This window comes from Equus caballus, chromosome 18 (assembly GCF_041296265.1).
Source record: "Equus caballus isolate H_3958 breed thoroughbred chromosome 18, TB-T2T, whole genome shotgun sequence".
Lineage (NCBI taxonomy): Eukaryota > Metazoa > Chordata > Mammalia > Perissodactyla > Equidae > Equus > Equus caballus.
The window spans coordinates 66,340,251-66,356,856 of record NC_091701.1 but is presented as its reverse complement, the minus strand read 5'-3'; the positions used below and the strand labels follow the sequence as shown (position 1 = coordinate 66,356,856).

The following is a 16,606-nucleotide window of genomic DNA, read 5'->3' as shown; positions in this document are numbered from 1 at the left end:
TGAAATGATGGTTTTAGTCTTATTTTAAAGAGCCTATTACCTGCTCTGGAAGTGATTTGGTAGGAAATACCAGACAGAAGGGTAAAATCCATTGTCATTTTTGTTCTTCAATAAAATCACCTTCTAATTTTCAGTAGCTACAAAATAGGCATAAATTAAATCTAGGTAGATCAGGACAAAATTGGGTATTATGGGTATTAGTACAAGTCTCTAAATACTACATCTAGGTGGATAAACTTAGAAATTAAGCCTTCAGGATTAAAGCCCTAGTTTTCCCTTGCCTCAGAAGTGAGCTCCAGAGGGAATGGTGAAGAAAGAGACAGCCCTTTCGGGTCTCCTTTAGACACTTCGAAATACTTTAGAATCCTTGGTAGTAAAATGAATGGGATCAAAGAGCCATTGAGAACAGTGGAATGCTTAGTTCATTGTGAAAGAAATTTTGACTTGGTCAGGGCAGGGGCAGTGAATAAAGAATAAGTCAGTAGAGAATGAATTAGAAGGAATGAACTGACTACAATGTCTGGATTTTCTCTAGAGGCCCAAATATTCCTCTATCTCAGGAAACATAGGAAAAGAAAGCAAAATGCAGCCGCAAAGAAATCATAAGATACAGAGTTGAATTGATTCAAAAAATATCTTATTTAAAATATTTTAAATATTTAAACATATTATACATTATAAACATTATAAATATTTAAACATATAAAATATTTAATTTTATACCCATCTTAGTATCTCATACTGAATATTCTCTTAAAATATAAAAACAACTTTTAGTTATAAAAATGAATAAAAATGAATGTTTTTTTTAGGATATAAATATCTGTAATAAAAATCATCAGTACACGATAGTCTCACAATGTCAATTATTTTAAATTTCTGTAGGTATGGCCCACATTTGAATAGCAGTGAAAAATGAGGCTTCTCTAAAAATTATGTAATAAGCCCAGGATCAAAGCAAATACTTTTATATCCCATATGGTCTAGATCTCTTCCTTGGTACTCTTATATTTGGTTCCTTTTTATATACTATAAAGTATTATAAAACGACTCCATGATTTAAACCTGCTAACACAAACAACTAAAATTCAAGAAATTAATTCTATAAATGCTCACTGGGCATCTACTATGATCCTGAGACTATTCTAAGATATCAGGATATATCAATGGTCAAGCCAGAATCAGTTATATCTGTTCTTATAAAGCTATAATCCTACCATGGGGAGACAAACAATAAGTATAATAAATACAATAATATAGTAGGTTCAAAAATGATACGTACTACATTAAAAGAGAAAAAAGAGCAGGAATTGGTGGATTGAGAGTGCTATTGGTGTGTGTGTGTGTGTGTGGCAATTTTCCATTTTTTATAAGGTGGTCAGAGTAGATTTCATAGGAAAGGTGACATTTGAGGTAAGACTCGAAGGAGATGAAGGAAATCTGGAGTGTGGATACTATATATTGCTCAGAGTTTGTAGCTTTCTTACTTAATTTATCTCCAGACTACATGATACCACCTATTTGAAAGAGAAATAGCTAGGCAGATTTTTGGTTCTCCTCTTTATTTCCAGCAATGCCATGCTGGGGAGAGATTAAGTAGATAGACTTCATTCAAAACAATTCAAAACCGTTCATGCATTTAGGTAGGCAGACACATTTGGCATAGCACAGATTGCATTTAATTTATTCACTGAGGATTAACATTTGAGTAAAGGACTAGGGTTTGCTATAGAAATTACTGTTGAAATTTCTAGTATATTCAGTATAAGGCAAGACCAATTCTCTGTGGCTATTTTTACAGCTATTCAATAGTTTGAGCCGTGTGTTTGGAAAAAAAAATCTATGTCAAATGCATTAGCAGACTGAAAGTTGGTTTTCCAGACAAAAGTGTAGATGAGCATTGCATGTGCATTATGTGTAGTTTTAGTTTCACATTTTGGCAACAATCATTTAGATTTCCCAATGATACATGGAAAGAAACTTAAGTAGTACCAAATATGAAAGATTTTCCTTTTTATTTTTTCCATTTTAAGCAAAGTAAAAACAGCAGTTTTACTAGTTAACTGGAAAGTCTTTGTATATGAGATTGAGAAATGTTTAATGGTTGCATTAAAGAAACTAACCACTTTTGTGAACAGTTTATCTAATCTCGTTTTATTTGTGTGCTTCCCTGAAATACTGCGTATGAGTTTTCCTCTTCTTACTTTCTCAGATTTCAAGATAAATTTTCAAAATTAATTGTTCATATGTTGCTTTAGAATATAAAATATGTCTGTCTTTAGTAGAATAGAAATTTAACTCAGCTCAAATTATCCTTGAATGCCTACTCTTGTTCAGTTGGTACAATAAAAGAGAGGAAGGGGGCAGAAAACAAGCAGTAATTTGAATAACTATCCTAAAAAGACTTTTAAACTTGGAGGGCTCATTGGAAAGTGCAAGTCTATAAGCAGATTGACGAACAAAAGATGCAAAACTGTGCAAGCCTGTTCCAAACTCACCTACTCACCCACCCTCTCACACACTGTGAGGCTGAGGTGGAAAAATACTATCAAAGTATGTAACATCCCCCTCAACTATCCCAGGTGGCTTCATATGTATCTAATTTTTTAAATGTTGGGGATCAGATAAGGAAAGGGAAATGATGAATGTGGAATTGTTGGCGTTTGCTCAGAAGGCTCTAAAGGCAGAACTGAGTACTCTAAACGTCTTTGTCTCTCCCTTTTGATGATAAACAGTGCCTGCGAGCAGAAGGAAGGGAGGGATTTCCTTAGAAGATTCTCTGGAACTGAACCCAGCAGCTGGGGCTATGCTGTGCATTGGTGAAGGCAGCATCTGTGGTTTGGTCCAGGGGGACAAGTGGGGCTACTCTGCTGCTGCCCCTCCTTGTCCCATAAGGCATTCTCTGCCCACTTCATGAGGGCACTGGCTGACAGTTCCTGTGATTCTATCCCTTCAAAGACTTTTACAGTTAGAGAAACTTTAAATAATGTTAGTCCAGACCTTTACAACCCCAGAAGGGACTGAGGCCAGCTGGGTCAGGAAGGCTGAAGGGCTGTTATAACTTTCTGAAAATTGTTCCAAAATTTGAGCTGCTATGACTGACACAGTCTTCTTCCTTTCTGGCTAAACAGAGGTCTAGATGTCAGAGACACACTGGGCAAGAATCACCAAGTAACCCATTTCCTTTTCATTCAAAATAGGGGTCGTAAGTGCACATCGTCTCTGGGAAGTTTAGAAAGGAGGAAAGAGAGCTTTATGTGCTATCTTTTAAATAAGTACATCAATGAACTAGTTCCTTCTTTTCTTCATTCACTCATGCATTCATCCATGGAGCGAATATATTTATCAAAGACTGATTGTATGACATTGGATGTGAAGGTTACTGAGATGAACATGTCTGGCTTCTAAGGAGCTCACGGTCCAGTGGGGAAAATGATCTGAACAAATACTGTCTGAATAAGAGATTTAAAATTTTGACATCATGTGAGCACTCTACATTATTTCTTCAAGGAGGAACTCCAGTTAACGTCTAGGGAATGTCCAGCGTAGGCTTAGGAACTTTTATTTCATATATTTTTCAAAGTCCTTAGGTAGACCCCAATAATTTAATATACAAATAGAATCACATCTCTTCTGGACAATCAAAGTTTTAACATGGCCATTTCTGTGTAGGCTTTTTTGGACAAGTAAAATTATATAAAGGAAGGTAGACCTAGGGCGTGGCCCATAGTCATCAAGCAGCAGTTCTGATGACTGAGTTTCTAATTGTCTATTACAATAAGATGGTGGATTTGGTCTGCCATCTAGTGATTAAGAATTGAATTCTTACAACTAAATTTAAAAGCCCATAAGCTTTGTGAGAAGACAAATCTATGAGGATTTATGAGAAACACGTGACAATTGAGTTACTCTCAAATAAAATCTGGTCAGATAAAATACATCTCTTATCTCTGATATGTCAGTGCCAAGACGTCTGTGGTAATGACCTCACAATGGATTGGTTCAATTTGTTGAAACATTTGGTAAGGGTAAAAGAATCCTATGGCTTGGAAGATAAAATTTTTGGAAGTTACAACACCATGGAAGATTACAAAATAATGGCAATATCAGATATTTCTCTGTCCTCCAAATTTTAAGAAAGTTAAAGAAACATAAATAGAAAAAATACAAATGTCACAATATTGTGGTTTTGAAATTCTTATTCAGATTTTATAAGAAATATTTGTTTACCCTTATACTTTAAGACCAACAATATTTTAAGTTCTGAGCCTTAGACAAAGGTTAGTGTCAGCTCGGGTTAATTTTATGATTTGGATAGAGGAACTAGGAGAACAGTATTGAATCTCTCAGAATGTCGTTTAAAATTCCATTTAGTTATGTTTTTATAATATTGTCTTTCATAGAATCATTATGTCATGTCAATTTTACTGCAAATTGGCTGCAGTTTTGCTTTCTATTTTACTTTTCTTTTCATTCAAGTAAACATCTACGTAGAAAAACAGAAGGGACAACCTAATCATAAGGCGCAAAACTACCATGTACAAACCCGAGAACTGCAAGACACCCTGTATTTTCTACCTAGTGTTTCTTTGTCCATGTCTTTCATTCAAACATTAACAATGAGAGTTCACAGAGTTTCCGTGCCCTCTGTGATGCGCATGGACTTTGTGCGGGGGAAGAGAAGGCAGGGTTTAGCAGCAAATGTGGTTTCTCATCTCCTTGCCATTTAAAAGCATTCCAACTAACTTTCCACATCATCTTAACTTTAATTATAAATTCTCAGGGGAAAAGGACCAGTGATGACTCAGAATATAAAACTAACTTTTAACACTGTCATTTAAAGAAAGTAATACAGTGACCCACTTCTTTGTCCCTTGGATTGAGGTTGTGCTGTCTGCAACTTTCAGAAAGAGACTGACCTTCTATGAGTTAACACAAGACTGAGAGAAGGTGTCTTTTAATTCCAACCCTGAAGGAGTCGCAGAGAACAGAACAACTCACCCCTGAAGAGTCTCTCACACATTTTAATGATATTTAATCGACAGCATAATTGCATATCATCTTGGTTTTTGTCTGTTTTCCCTACTATTTCCGCGCATCTAATTGTTTCATTGAGATCTACTTCATAATGATAATATATATTTTTGAGAACAGAACACATACACTTTCAATATTTTGCACATGCAGTACTGGGCGCATACCTACTTAACCTTCAGTAAGGGTGTGTGAACACTTTTGCCTCACAGAGTGCGGGAAGAGAGAGGCAAGCTAATTGATCTTATGGCAAATTTCATTTTCAGCCAATGTAATTAGTGCTTGTGATTGGATATTTCTTTCTCAATCCTAAAACTTAAAGAACAAAGTTATTCTTAATTTGTTTACTTAATGGAATTATTCAGTGGACTGTGGATGTAAGCCCATTTCTGTACAGGTTGTGTTTTGCGGAAATGTTCATCATGGAACTACATTGTTTCAAAGTGATTATTCATCTAAAAGTAACACTATTTATTTGATGTACAAATTTCTTATTTTTTTTTTTCAAAATAGTCCTACAGAAAAGCAGATTAAAGCAGGAGGATTTTTTCTCCTTGGTTTAAAATGCCTATAATAGCATTAGGTATGCAGAGTCAGTGTGGTTTTGTTGATTAGCTTTGCATTATGTGATAAACATCTTTAGGTGAAAATGAAACAGATTAGAAACATCATGCTCTTCTTATGAATAGCACAGAAGCCAGGATGTGGTGTCGTGCTCTGAAAGTGGTTTTCCATTTGCCAAGTATCTGTGATGAAAGAGTAAATATGCGAAGCAAATATTCCATAGAGCGGTGAGAAGAACGTTACCCAAGAAAAACTCGAAGGCTAGGAAGATGTATATCTGCTTTATTCTAAACTGAAATCATTTCATCTGTAGTTCTGTATGATCATTCGAGATATTTTTTGTCAAACGATAATTTCTTTCATAAACTAATTGCAAATGCATTTTTTTACTTTTTAGCTTTAGTTTTGTAAAGTACAAAGTTAATGCTGGTGCAATTAAGTTAGTGAACCATAATTTAGATTCATTCATCATTCATATCCATCCATTGAACAAATACTTGTTGAATGTTGACTCTGTGCAAGGTATGGTGTCAAACTTTAGGAATACCATGATGAACAAGACACACCTTACCTTCACGAAGTTTACTGTCTACTGGAGAAGATAAGTAAATAAATAAAATTAAATTAATTAATACTACTTGTGACAAATTTTATGAGGGTAGTGATTTTTGCCCATCTGTTCGCATTTTAGTAGTTATTTAACTACCTTGCATATAATACAAAATGAATGAATGGATGAATGGATGGCTGGATGAATTCTTTAAAGCATTCTGTGAAGCGTTTCAGTTGGGTAAAGGAAGTCTACTTTTATAAGGTTATCAGAGAAGAATTGTGGAAGCAGGTGACAATTAAGCCAACCATAATAGTGAGCTGTGAAAGCCTGAGATGAGGGAAGGAAAAGTAGTGCCAGGCAAAGGGATCAAGTTGTGCAAGGACCAGGAAGGAGGGCAGGCCTTGGGGTTTTACAAAGGAGTTTTGAATTCAAGTAGGTGGCAAACACTTGAAGGAATTAAGCAAGAGTGATATGATCTATGTTTTGTTTTAAAAATACTATAGTTTTGTTTCTTAAAAATCACAAAGTTAAAGATGTAATATATGTGTGTATTTTATAGTAAATATATAATAGAATTACTATAAATATGTGTGTAAATGTGTGTATGTATTTTCCAAATCTACATCAAATTTTTATCTGAACGTAGAAAAGTATTTGGCAGATATTACATAATAGCTTACCATATTGTTTTGGTCACAGCTTTTTAGGATTAATTTTGATGCAAAGATAATTAATGCATTGCCTCTATAAACTTTGCATTTCTGTTACAGTTTATAAGCACCATTAGTTTAGGATGTCTAATGGAAATGTATTCCATGAAATGGTACACTGTTATTTTTTTTACCTTATGTTTAAAACTATTTTTAATAAACATACACTTTTTTTCTAAGTTTTTCTTCTTGGTACACGAATACATGTCTTCTATTCTTGCAGGATTTACTGATCTAAAGTTTCTAGTGAGTTGAAAGTCACAAAACATTTACCAAATACTGAAATTATATATTTTCTTTAGAGCTATTCTTTTTCTCCCCTTTTCAAATGTTTATTTTTATCCCTCCTTACTGATCTACCCATGATTTGTTATTTATACCTTCAAAAATGAAATCTTTTGGGAAGGTTTCTCTGATTAAGTTTACCTACCTACCTTGGATCACTTCTTTTTTTCCACATGCTAAGATGTGAGCATCAATCATTTCATTGTGAATCACACATTGCTTTGTATGGAAATAGTAAATGAAGTAAGTTCATCTGTCTTCTGCCTGATGAGGAAGTTGCTGCTTAGCCCAGAATTTTTTAGAACCCACAAGATGATTCACCTTCTTAAATATCTCCCAGATTCTGAAATTTTGGAAGATTACTAACCTCCTTTTTTCTTCTTTTCCTTATTCTAGACGGATATGATGAAGAAATAGCCTGCACTCAGAATGGTCAGATGTACTTAAACAGGGACATTTGGAAACCTGCCCCTTGCCAGATCTGTGTCTGTGACAACGGGGCCATCCTTTGTGACAAGATACAGTGCCAGGATGTGCTCGAATGTGCTGACCCTATAACTCCCCCTGGAGAATGCTGTCCTGTCTGTCAACATACAACTGGAGGTGGCAATACCAATTTTGGTAAGAATGCTTAGGGCCAACTCAGAATTGATTCAGTGACTCATCTTTATGGTTGCAGTGGTTTTTGCTCCCAGAATTCAGCAACCCAAGAGAATAATTAAGCCACTATTCAGTGGTCTATGAGTTAATGATTTTGCTTACCTGCTTTATCTAATATTCGTGAGGACACAGTAATTTCCTGTTTTCTTAAAAACCAGGGGAATTTTGGCTGAATTTTGAGTGGTTATGTCTAATTTGAGAATTCCTTGTTCCACCTAAGATGGTTGTTTGTTATCCTGTCCATGCTGGATGCCTCCAAGATATTTGTTAGTTTTCTATGAAGTCCATTAACGTCCAAGAGGAGATCTAGAAAACGCATTTATCTTCCCTGGTGCCAACTTTGCCCTGGGAATGGAATAATTATTTCTAATGTAATTTAGTGCCACAGTACCCTCTATTACATTGGCTCATAAATGCAGAATGACTTTAATATTGGCTAAGAAAGACAAGATAATGGAATGGGTTGCCTGTAGAAAAGAATAATATAAATTACTGGTTTTTAAAACTTTTTTGGAGAAAAGTACCTGTGTTTAATATGGACTATGTATTTGAGTACATTTGTTAAAAAGACTTACATATAAGAGAATAAGTTCATATTTATGTGTTTTAATGAACCAGGTAAGATTAATTTTGAACTTTTTGGCTATTTGTTTTAGCAGTCACGAATGGAGACTTGTAGCCATCATTGTCATGACAGTGTCAAGACTTTATTTTTTTCCCCAAAATTCCATTGCAAATAACAAAAAATATAATGACCTATTCAAAAGTTTATTCATGGAAACAGGTGATTTACCGATTCTCCTCTTGGATATCATTCAACAGTAGCACTGTGCCTTGAATAAATACCTGAACTCAGTTTTTAGCAACGTAATAAGGAAGATATAATGGGAAGAATTAAAAACAAGACAACTAAGGGCTATGTGAAGCAGATAGAATCTGCAAAGAAGCCCCAAGAGTGAAGTAAAATTATACCTGTGGGGATAAGTGAATACAGCCATGCATGGCTTAACGATGGCGATATGTTCTGAGAAATGCATTGTTAGGAGATTTAGTCATTGTGAGAACATCATACAGTACACTAACACAAATCTAGTTGGTATAGCCTGCTACACACCTAGGCTATGTGGTACTAATCTTATGGGACCACCCTCATATATGTGGTCCATCATTGACTGAAACGTTATGTGGCACATGACTATAGTACATTGGGACAATGGTGGTAAGTATCGAAAAACAGAGCAAAATACACAACCTCCTACAAATAGTTGGTTTAGGAAAATCCAATTCATTCCAAGACAAATAATAAAAAAAGAGCTGGCAACAGCCTTGATACAAAGATACTATAAGGAAAAAGGTAGGAGGTTTAGCTAAATTAAAGAATACACCAGTAAATATATTACCACTGAACAGATAAACTGAGCAACCATTTCACCCTAAACTAAATAAAACTTTATGAAGTGATTGCCTCTAAGAAAGAAGGCCATAAATTAGATATAGAAAAAATAATAATAATGAGGAGGAGGAAATAAGTGGAAGGAAAACCAAAACCATCATAGAGAAATGAAGATGAAATTGGAAGGAACACAAGGAGAGTTAAGACTGCAGAAATACAGTAAGGGACATAGAAAATAGAAATGAGAAAAGCAAAAAAAAAAAAAATTTTAAAAGTATTTGAAAGAAAATAATAGACAAAATAATATATATAGAATATAGAATAGAAGAAAGGTAAAGGATAGGCTTGCAGAAGAATCCCCAAAGAAGAAATAAATGAAATATAGCAGCAATAAATAATGATACCATACAAGAAAGTTTTTCTGAAGTAAAATTAAAGTTTAATTTTGATATTGAAAGGGTAACCAAGTGTCTGAAAAAACTGGCCCAGAAGAGTCAATATGGAGATATATCTTACTAAAGTTATTAAACTTTAAAGAAAAAGAAAGAAGCTTTTGGAAAATCAGAGAAAAAGACTGGGTAAGTTCTAAGGAGAAAGAAATATTCAGATTAGTCACAGATATCTCCAAAGTAACGTTGAAAGCCATGAGAGAATGGAGCACCAACTACATGTTTCTTAGTGAAAGAAATAGGTGGACCAAAGTGTAAAGATAAGTCCATCCTCTCCTTCAAGTATGAAAGCTATAGAAAAAAATTAAACACATAGGAACTCTGGGAATGTTGTTTTCATAAATTTCTTGGGAAACTACTATGGGACAAACCTGTAGTATGGGACAAACTATGGGACAGATCCAAACTATGGGACAACCAAGAGCTAATTGGAGAAACTGTCAAAGAACTGATGTGAGCATTGACATATTTAACTTTAGAAAAAGATAAAACAAAAGTGCAATTTGGAGTTACAGATGAGAATGTAAATGTTATTGAATCTGAGAATACAGAAATAATACAAATCATACACAATGAAAGGGGAAGACAAAAGAAGGAGGGAAGTAGAGTTGAGTTTGCTAATTCCTCATCCTTAAGAGGTGGAAGTCAGGGTGCTGGCCCTGTGGCCAAGTGGTTAAGTTCGGGCACTCCACTGTGGCGGCCCAGGGTTTTGCTGGTTCGGATCATGGGCACGGAGATGGCACTGCTCGTCAGGCCACGTTGAGGCAGCATCCCACATGCCACAACTAGAAGGACCTGCAACTAAGATATACAACTATGTACCAAGGGGGATTTGGGGAGGTAAAACAGAAAAAAAAAAAAGAGGTAGAAGTCAAAGAATACCATTCAAAGCTGACAAATCATGCAGAAGTAGTAGCACATTTAACACCACAAAGATAAATGCCAAAAAAGGGCATTTCCTTGTCTAAGATTGAGCTGGAAGAAAGGACGTGGGGTAGGGGCAGGAAGAAATAGGAAGCACTGGAAATTTTATCATTGATCATTTTAATGGAACTAGTATAATCTGTCTAGATAAATATAGCTCTAAGAGTAGTATATAAGAATAATGTTAAGGTAAATAGTGGAGCCAATATATAAATATTCTAAACATCAGCAGGACTAACCCACCAGACAATACAAATATTCTTGAAAACATGGTAAAACTGTTTTTAAAAGATAATGAAAAATCTACAGCTATACGCTTAAATTAAAAAGAAAAAATAGGGGCCAGCCCGGTGTCACAGTGGTTAAGAGTGCATGTTCCGCTTCAGTGGCCTGGGGTTCACCGGTTGGGATACCGGGTGTGGACATGGCACTGCTTGGCAAGCCATGCTGTGGTAGGCATCACACATATAAAGTAGAGGAAGATGAGCACAGATGTTAGCTCAGGGCCAGTCTTCCTCAGCAAAAAGAGGAGGATTGGCAGCAGCTAGCTCAGGGCTAATCTTCCTCAAAAGAAAAAAAAAGGAAAAAAGAAAAATATGTGCATTTAACATTCATCTCAAAAAAATTAGAAAAAGAACAACTGAAAATAAGCAGAAGAAATTCATAAAGAAGAAACAAGTTGAAAAGTGAAAAACAGAAATACAGTAGAAATAAGTAAATTCAAAAGATTCTACAAAAAACCAGCAAAATAACTTTGCAATAAAACAAGAAATAATAGTGGAAAATGACCAAATGAAGACAAAGAACATAAAAAATAATAAGAGGCTCCTTTGCACAACTTTATGCTGATAGATTTGAAAACTTATATAAAATGGATAATTTTCTAGATCTATAATTTGCTGAAACTAGTCCTTGTAGAGGGAGAAAAACTGAGCATACAGATTTCCCTTGAAGAAATAGAGAAATTTGTAAAGTGGGTAGACTTCCGAAAAGTAGCAGGTGATTTCACAGTTGTGCCAACCCATTGCATCTCAGATGATTTTAATGCTTTGTAAAAGCGTCTAGAACATTCAAAGAGAAGGCAAGCTTACAACGTCTTGCTATGAAGGAAGTATATCCGTGATAGCAAAATGTGACAAAGTTTTCACGAAAAAGAAAACTATAGAGTAAGCTTATGAATATTTGTTTAAAAACATAAATAAGATATTAAATCTATTAACACATTAAAAGAATAATTAGTCATGAAAACGTAGAGATTATTCCATAAGTAAAAGAATAATTCAATGTTAGGAAAGTTATTAATAAAAATAATTATCTTAACAGATCTATAAACAGCATATGCTTTTCTCCATAATTGAAGTAAAGCTATTTGGCAAAGATCAATAAATATTCTTGATAAAGACACTTAGTGACTTAGTAATAAATGGCATTTCATTAACATGATAAAATATTTATATATCAGCTTAAAAGCTTCATTACATTTAATAATAGAAACATTCCCTCTAAACTCAGAGATACAAACAACACGGACATCCATTATCACAACTACAATTTAACATTATTAAATGTACCCAAACAACCAATTAGACAAGAAAAAGAAAAAAGAGGTTTAGAAATTAGAAAAGAGGAGGTAAAATGATTAATTTACAGAGAATATAATTGTGTACTTGCAAAACCTCAGGGAATGGAGTAAAAAAGTACTACAAAAATAAAAAAATTTAGTATGACAGTGCAGTGTAAAATTAACAAACAATTTAATAGATTTACTATAATTAATAATTACCTCATAAAATAAATAATGGGAATAAAAATTACATCATTTATAATAGCAATAGATAGGATAAAGTGGCTAAGGAAAAACTTAAGACAAAATGTTCAAGTTCTATCTGAAGAATTCTTTAGAACACTACTAACTCGAACGATGACTTTAATAAACGGAATATTCTATTATGTTCTTGGTTAGGAAGACTAATAATAAAAAATCAATAATACTGGCCTCCTATGGGGGTAAACTGTGGGAAATAAGGGAAAAGGGACAAGATGGAAGGAGATTTTTCGCTGTATAATTGTATACCTTTAATATATTTTGTTTTTTTAACCATAGGAATGAATAACTCCTCAAAAATATAAAACCAAAAATAGAGAATATGGATTGAAAGTAATTCGTTATAACTTTAATCATTAATTTTATAATTTAATGAACTTTAGATGCTATATAAATGATGTAAAGAATATTCAAATAATGTCAGAATTTTCCAAAGGGATGTTTTATTTTACCTTTTATGGAAATATTGATCCAAAATATTCATCTATTTGAATTCTACCTACCGGTAATAGGGAAATCTGTTTACATTAAATGCTGACTCCGCAAAAGACCAGTTATTGAAAATAAATAGTTAGGAGATTCTCAATAGCCTTTTCTGCATAAAATAACATATTTATTCTTTTTTTTATAGGTAGAGGAAGAAAGGTAAGTTTTACTTTGTATAGTTTCATTTCTATAATTTTTTTCATTCTAATACTATCCGCACAAGACTGTGCTTTAAAGTGTTTGAAAGCCTTTTGTAAAGTACAAAATACCATACAAACATAGATGTGTGAGCACAGTTCAGCTGCTTTGCTTATAGACTGCAGATGCCTCTATTTTATTCACTTTGTTAATTTTTGTTTATAGATGTTTCTTCCAGAGGGTTATGAATACTTAAGGATTAAGACTGTGTCATACTAACCTTTGAATTACTTGCACTTATCACAGTGCTTAGCATATACCTGACACATATTAGAAGTGCAGCAAACGTCTGATGGAAGAAAGGCAGGAAAGAAAGAAGGAAGGAAGGAAGTGGGGAGGAAAGGTGTTAGTTCTACTTTGATGGTTTGTGGTCCCTCTTCCATTGGTTGGGAAGTAAAGATTCAATTAAAAGAATTAATTGAACATTTTACCAAATGCACATCACCTATCCTTTGCTCCCATTCCTCATCTTCAAGGAGCCTAAAATCAAATCCCGGAGGCAAGACTTATACTCAAGAGGACAATGGTAGGATATAGCCATGACCCTAGTACACTACCCAGTTTAGCCACTTGTCATGTGGGCATGGGTAATCCCATTGAATGAAGAGAGTTCCACTCCCTTGGATGTGTTCTCGGTTTTCTGGTAAACCTGAATACTATGACATTTGCTTCAGTCTTATCCAGATGGGATGGACACAGGGGCTAAGAATGGAAATGGGCAGTCATCCCAAATTTCATGGCTCATATTAGACAGATTACCAGTGATTTTAAATTGCCTTTGCTTTTGCATATAGTAGAACTTCAGTAAAGTGATAACCAGATAATCCAATAAAGCAATGCTATACCTTCATGGTAAATGAAAGTGATGCTATCAAGGAGAAGTCCTGGCCACTTTTATACTTTTTGGTTCAAAGGGCAATACCATAAATTTGTCTTAATTGGAATGAATATCAGTGAAGCTATTTAGATTTCAATATATGTCAAAGGAGAAGGACTACAAATACCAGCTCACATTTAATTTGTGTCTGAAAACTAGAAAAAATGGAAACTTAAAAGTTTGAGTATAGGCCTCAAACAAACTAGGTCAATAGACAGATGATAGTCTGTGAAATAAAAAAGGAACTGACAGTGAGAAGTACCCTGAAATCATCAGTTGAATTCAGAGAGTACTCACCCAACTTACTGAGGGACAGCTGTTAGGCTATGTCGCTGAGTTTACTGTCTTTTTCCAAAGACAGTGTGGGACAGCTGGGAGAAGGACGCAGTCAAAGCAGCTGCCGATATAGCACACTCTGGTTACATGCCACTATCTTTATGACTCTGTCATTTATTATCAGCTATCAGAAATATGAGAGCAGACTCATGCTGTAAAAAATGTATTTTGTGCTTGGTTTATGTCAACATTGATTTTTATATATGATTTATTCATTCATTTATGTTAACTTCTAAATAATTACTGAGCCTTTGTTATAACCATGTATGAGGCAAATGATACAGATGACGCGATGGTGGGAAAAATATAATTGCCTCCATGATGCCATGGTAACGGCATCCTATAAAAGTGATGAGGCATTCTACAGAGCATTATGTGATGAGTAACAGATGAGAAGTAAAAATTAAACCATAATTCTCTTCTGAATCTGAGCACTTGAATTTTATGTTTCCCAGTGGGCATAAAAATCAAATTTAGTAAAACTTTGAATAAATCTTCATTCCACATAAATTAACTTATCCTAAGCCCATATTAACAAAAGCAACAAATATTTCCATGTGTTGCTTATTTCCAAAATAAGAAGTATCGTAGAATCATTAGACAAATTTATTATGAGAACCTGAAAATGGAACTCTTAATCCCATATCAAATATTGTGGAGCAATAAAAAGCTCATAATAAGATATCAAAAAGTGTATAGCTTAGCTAAGAAAGCTATGAGCAGGTTCCATTCTCCTAAATACAAAGTAAGAGCAAAGCGTGCATTTTCCTTGCTGGTGTCTTAGGAAGGAGATTTCACAACCATTCTCAGCAGGCTATTCTATTTATCTCACTTTGGCTGAAATAATTTCTCCTCCCTTTTCACTTATTTATCTAGACTTGCTCCAGAAAGGAACATTTTTTTCAGCATCCTTCTCATGAAGTCCTTTATTTGTTGAACACAGATTTATATACCCTTTCTAAACAATTCACATTCTTTCAGTATTTTAAAGAAAGCTCTTATAGCTCTTAAAAAGATTAATTTTTATTACTTCCACATAATGACAAAAATGGAAAGACCCAGTCCAGAAGTGAGCAGATACGGAGATGCAGAAATAAGCCTGTTCCACTTTGCTGCTCATATGTGTTTGATCTCTTCTTCCCCTAGTCTTTCTGTGGGTTGTCGTGTAATCTCTTGTGTCCTACCTTGAACTTACTCATATAGAGCTCCCTCCTGCTCTGTAGAGTCATTTCTCACTTCTGAATTCTCAATTTATTCCTGACTTCCAGAGTATTAGCTACATTAGGTTAGAATCAGCAAGTATCATCAAGGTATTGTCTACTGTTGAGTCCATCTTTAAGACTATCAAGATTGTAAAATAATTTTTAAATTTCACTTTACAAATTTTGGAAGATGTGAGATAGTATTGGAAACATATAATTAGATTGTGCCTTTCAGAAATACCATTTGGTGGTCTAGATCACAAACCTTAAAAACCCGTATGATCTCTAATCCACAACTTTAACTTCCAGAGACACATCATAAGGTATTGATTGGTGATGCCAACAAACATTCATAAACAAGAATATTCACTGTAATGTTATTTTTAATTGTAAAAATGAAAACAAAATCCAAGAGTAAAATACTGAGGCATTGATTAGGTAAACCAAGTTCAGGTACAGGACAGAAAACTAAGAATATCAGAACGATAACAGGGGTTATCTTCTGGGTGTTGAGCATGATATTTAGTTTCTTCTGCATCTTTCTTCTATTTTACAAATTCCCTATTATGACCTCATATTATTTTTATAATCAGATAAAAGAACAATATATGTGAAAGGAGCAAATAAAATAGAACTCATTAATCTTTTTTTTTCTACATTTTGGATATAATCCTTACTGTATTCACCCTCCACAATTGCCTGGTTAAAGGCACTATTTCATAATATATTAATGGAAATTAATATATTCAAGGAGAATTTATTGAGAACTTCCGTGTGCCAAACTAACGATGTAAAGTAGACATGATCATGACCTTGGGGAGACCAAAATCTGCTGGAAGACAAATCCTGAAATAAACAAAACCAGTAAATATGTGATCAAATAGAGTTATATAGAGGCGCAATTCATCCAATATTATTTAACCTATGTGGTTGACATCATGCTATGAAAATACAGTTTTTGAGAATCTAAAGTTCTAAGAATCAGAAGAAATTCTATCTACATCTGTTGTGTTTGCTACATCTATTATAAAAACAAATTAAACTGCCTGACTTTAAATTATGATAGCTTCTTGTGTTATTTTTTTGTTTTCCTATTCAATTAATATTTTT

The 16,606-nt window shown here is 34.1% G+C and overlaps 1 protein-coding gene across 8 annotated transcripts in view; it reads left to right on the top strand.

The window, feature by feature from the left end:
* The window catches only part of COL5A2 (collagen type V alpha 2 chain), a 400,743-nt gene that overhangs the window by 322,151 nt on the left and 61,986 nt on the right, over window positions 1–16,606 (top strand). For 6 of the 8 annotated variants that reach the window (XM_070241400.1, XM_070241403.1, XM_070241402.1 and 3 more), the window contains 2 exons: window positions 7,543–7,767; window positions 13,029–13,042. In XM_070241400.1, coding sequence (XP_070097501.1) covers window positions 7,584–7,767; window positions 13,029–13,042 — 198 coding nt within the window. In that variant the 5' untranslated portion in view covers window positions 7,543–7,583. Of the gene's footprint in view, window positions 1–7,542; window positions 7,776–13,028; window positions 13,043–16,606 lie in introns of all 8 variants that reach the window. The other 2 variants (XM_070241405.1, XM_070241399.1) reach the window with 1 other exon arrangement.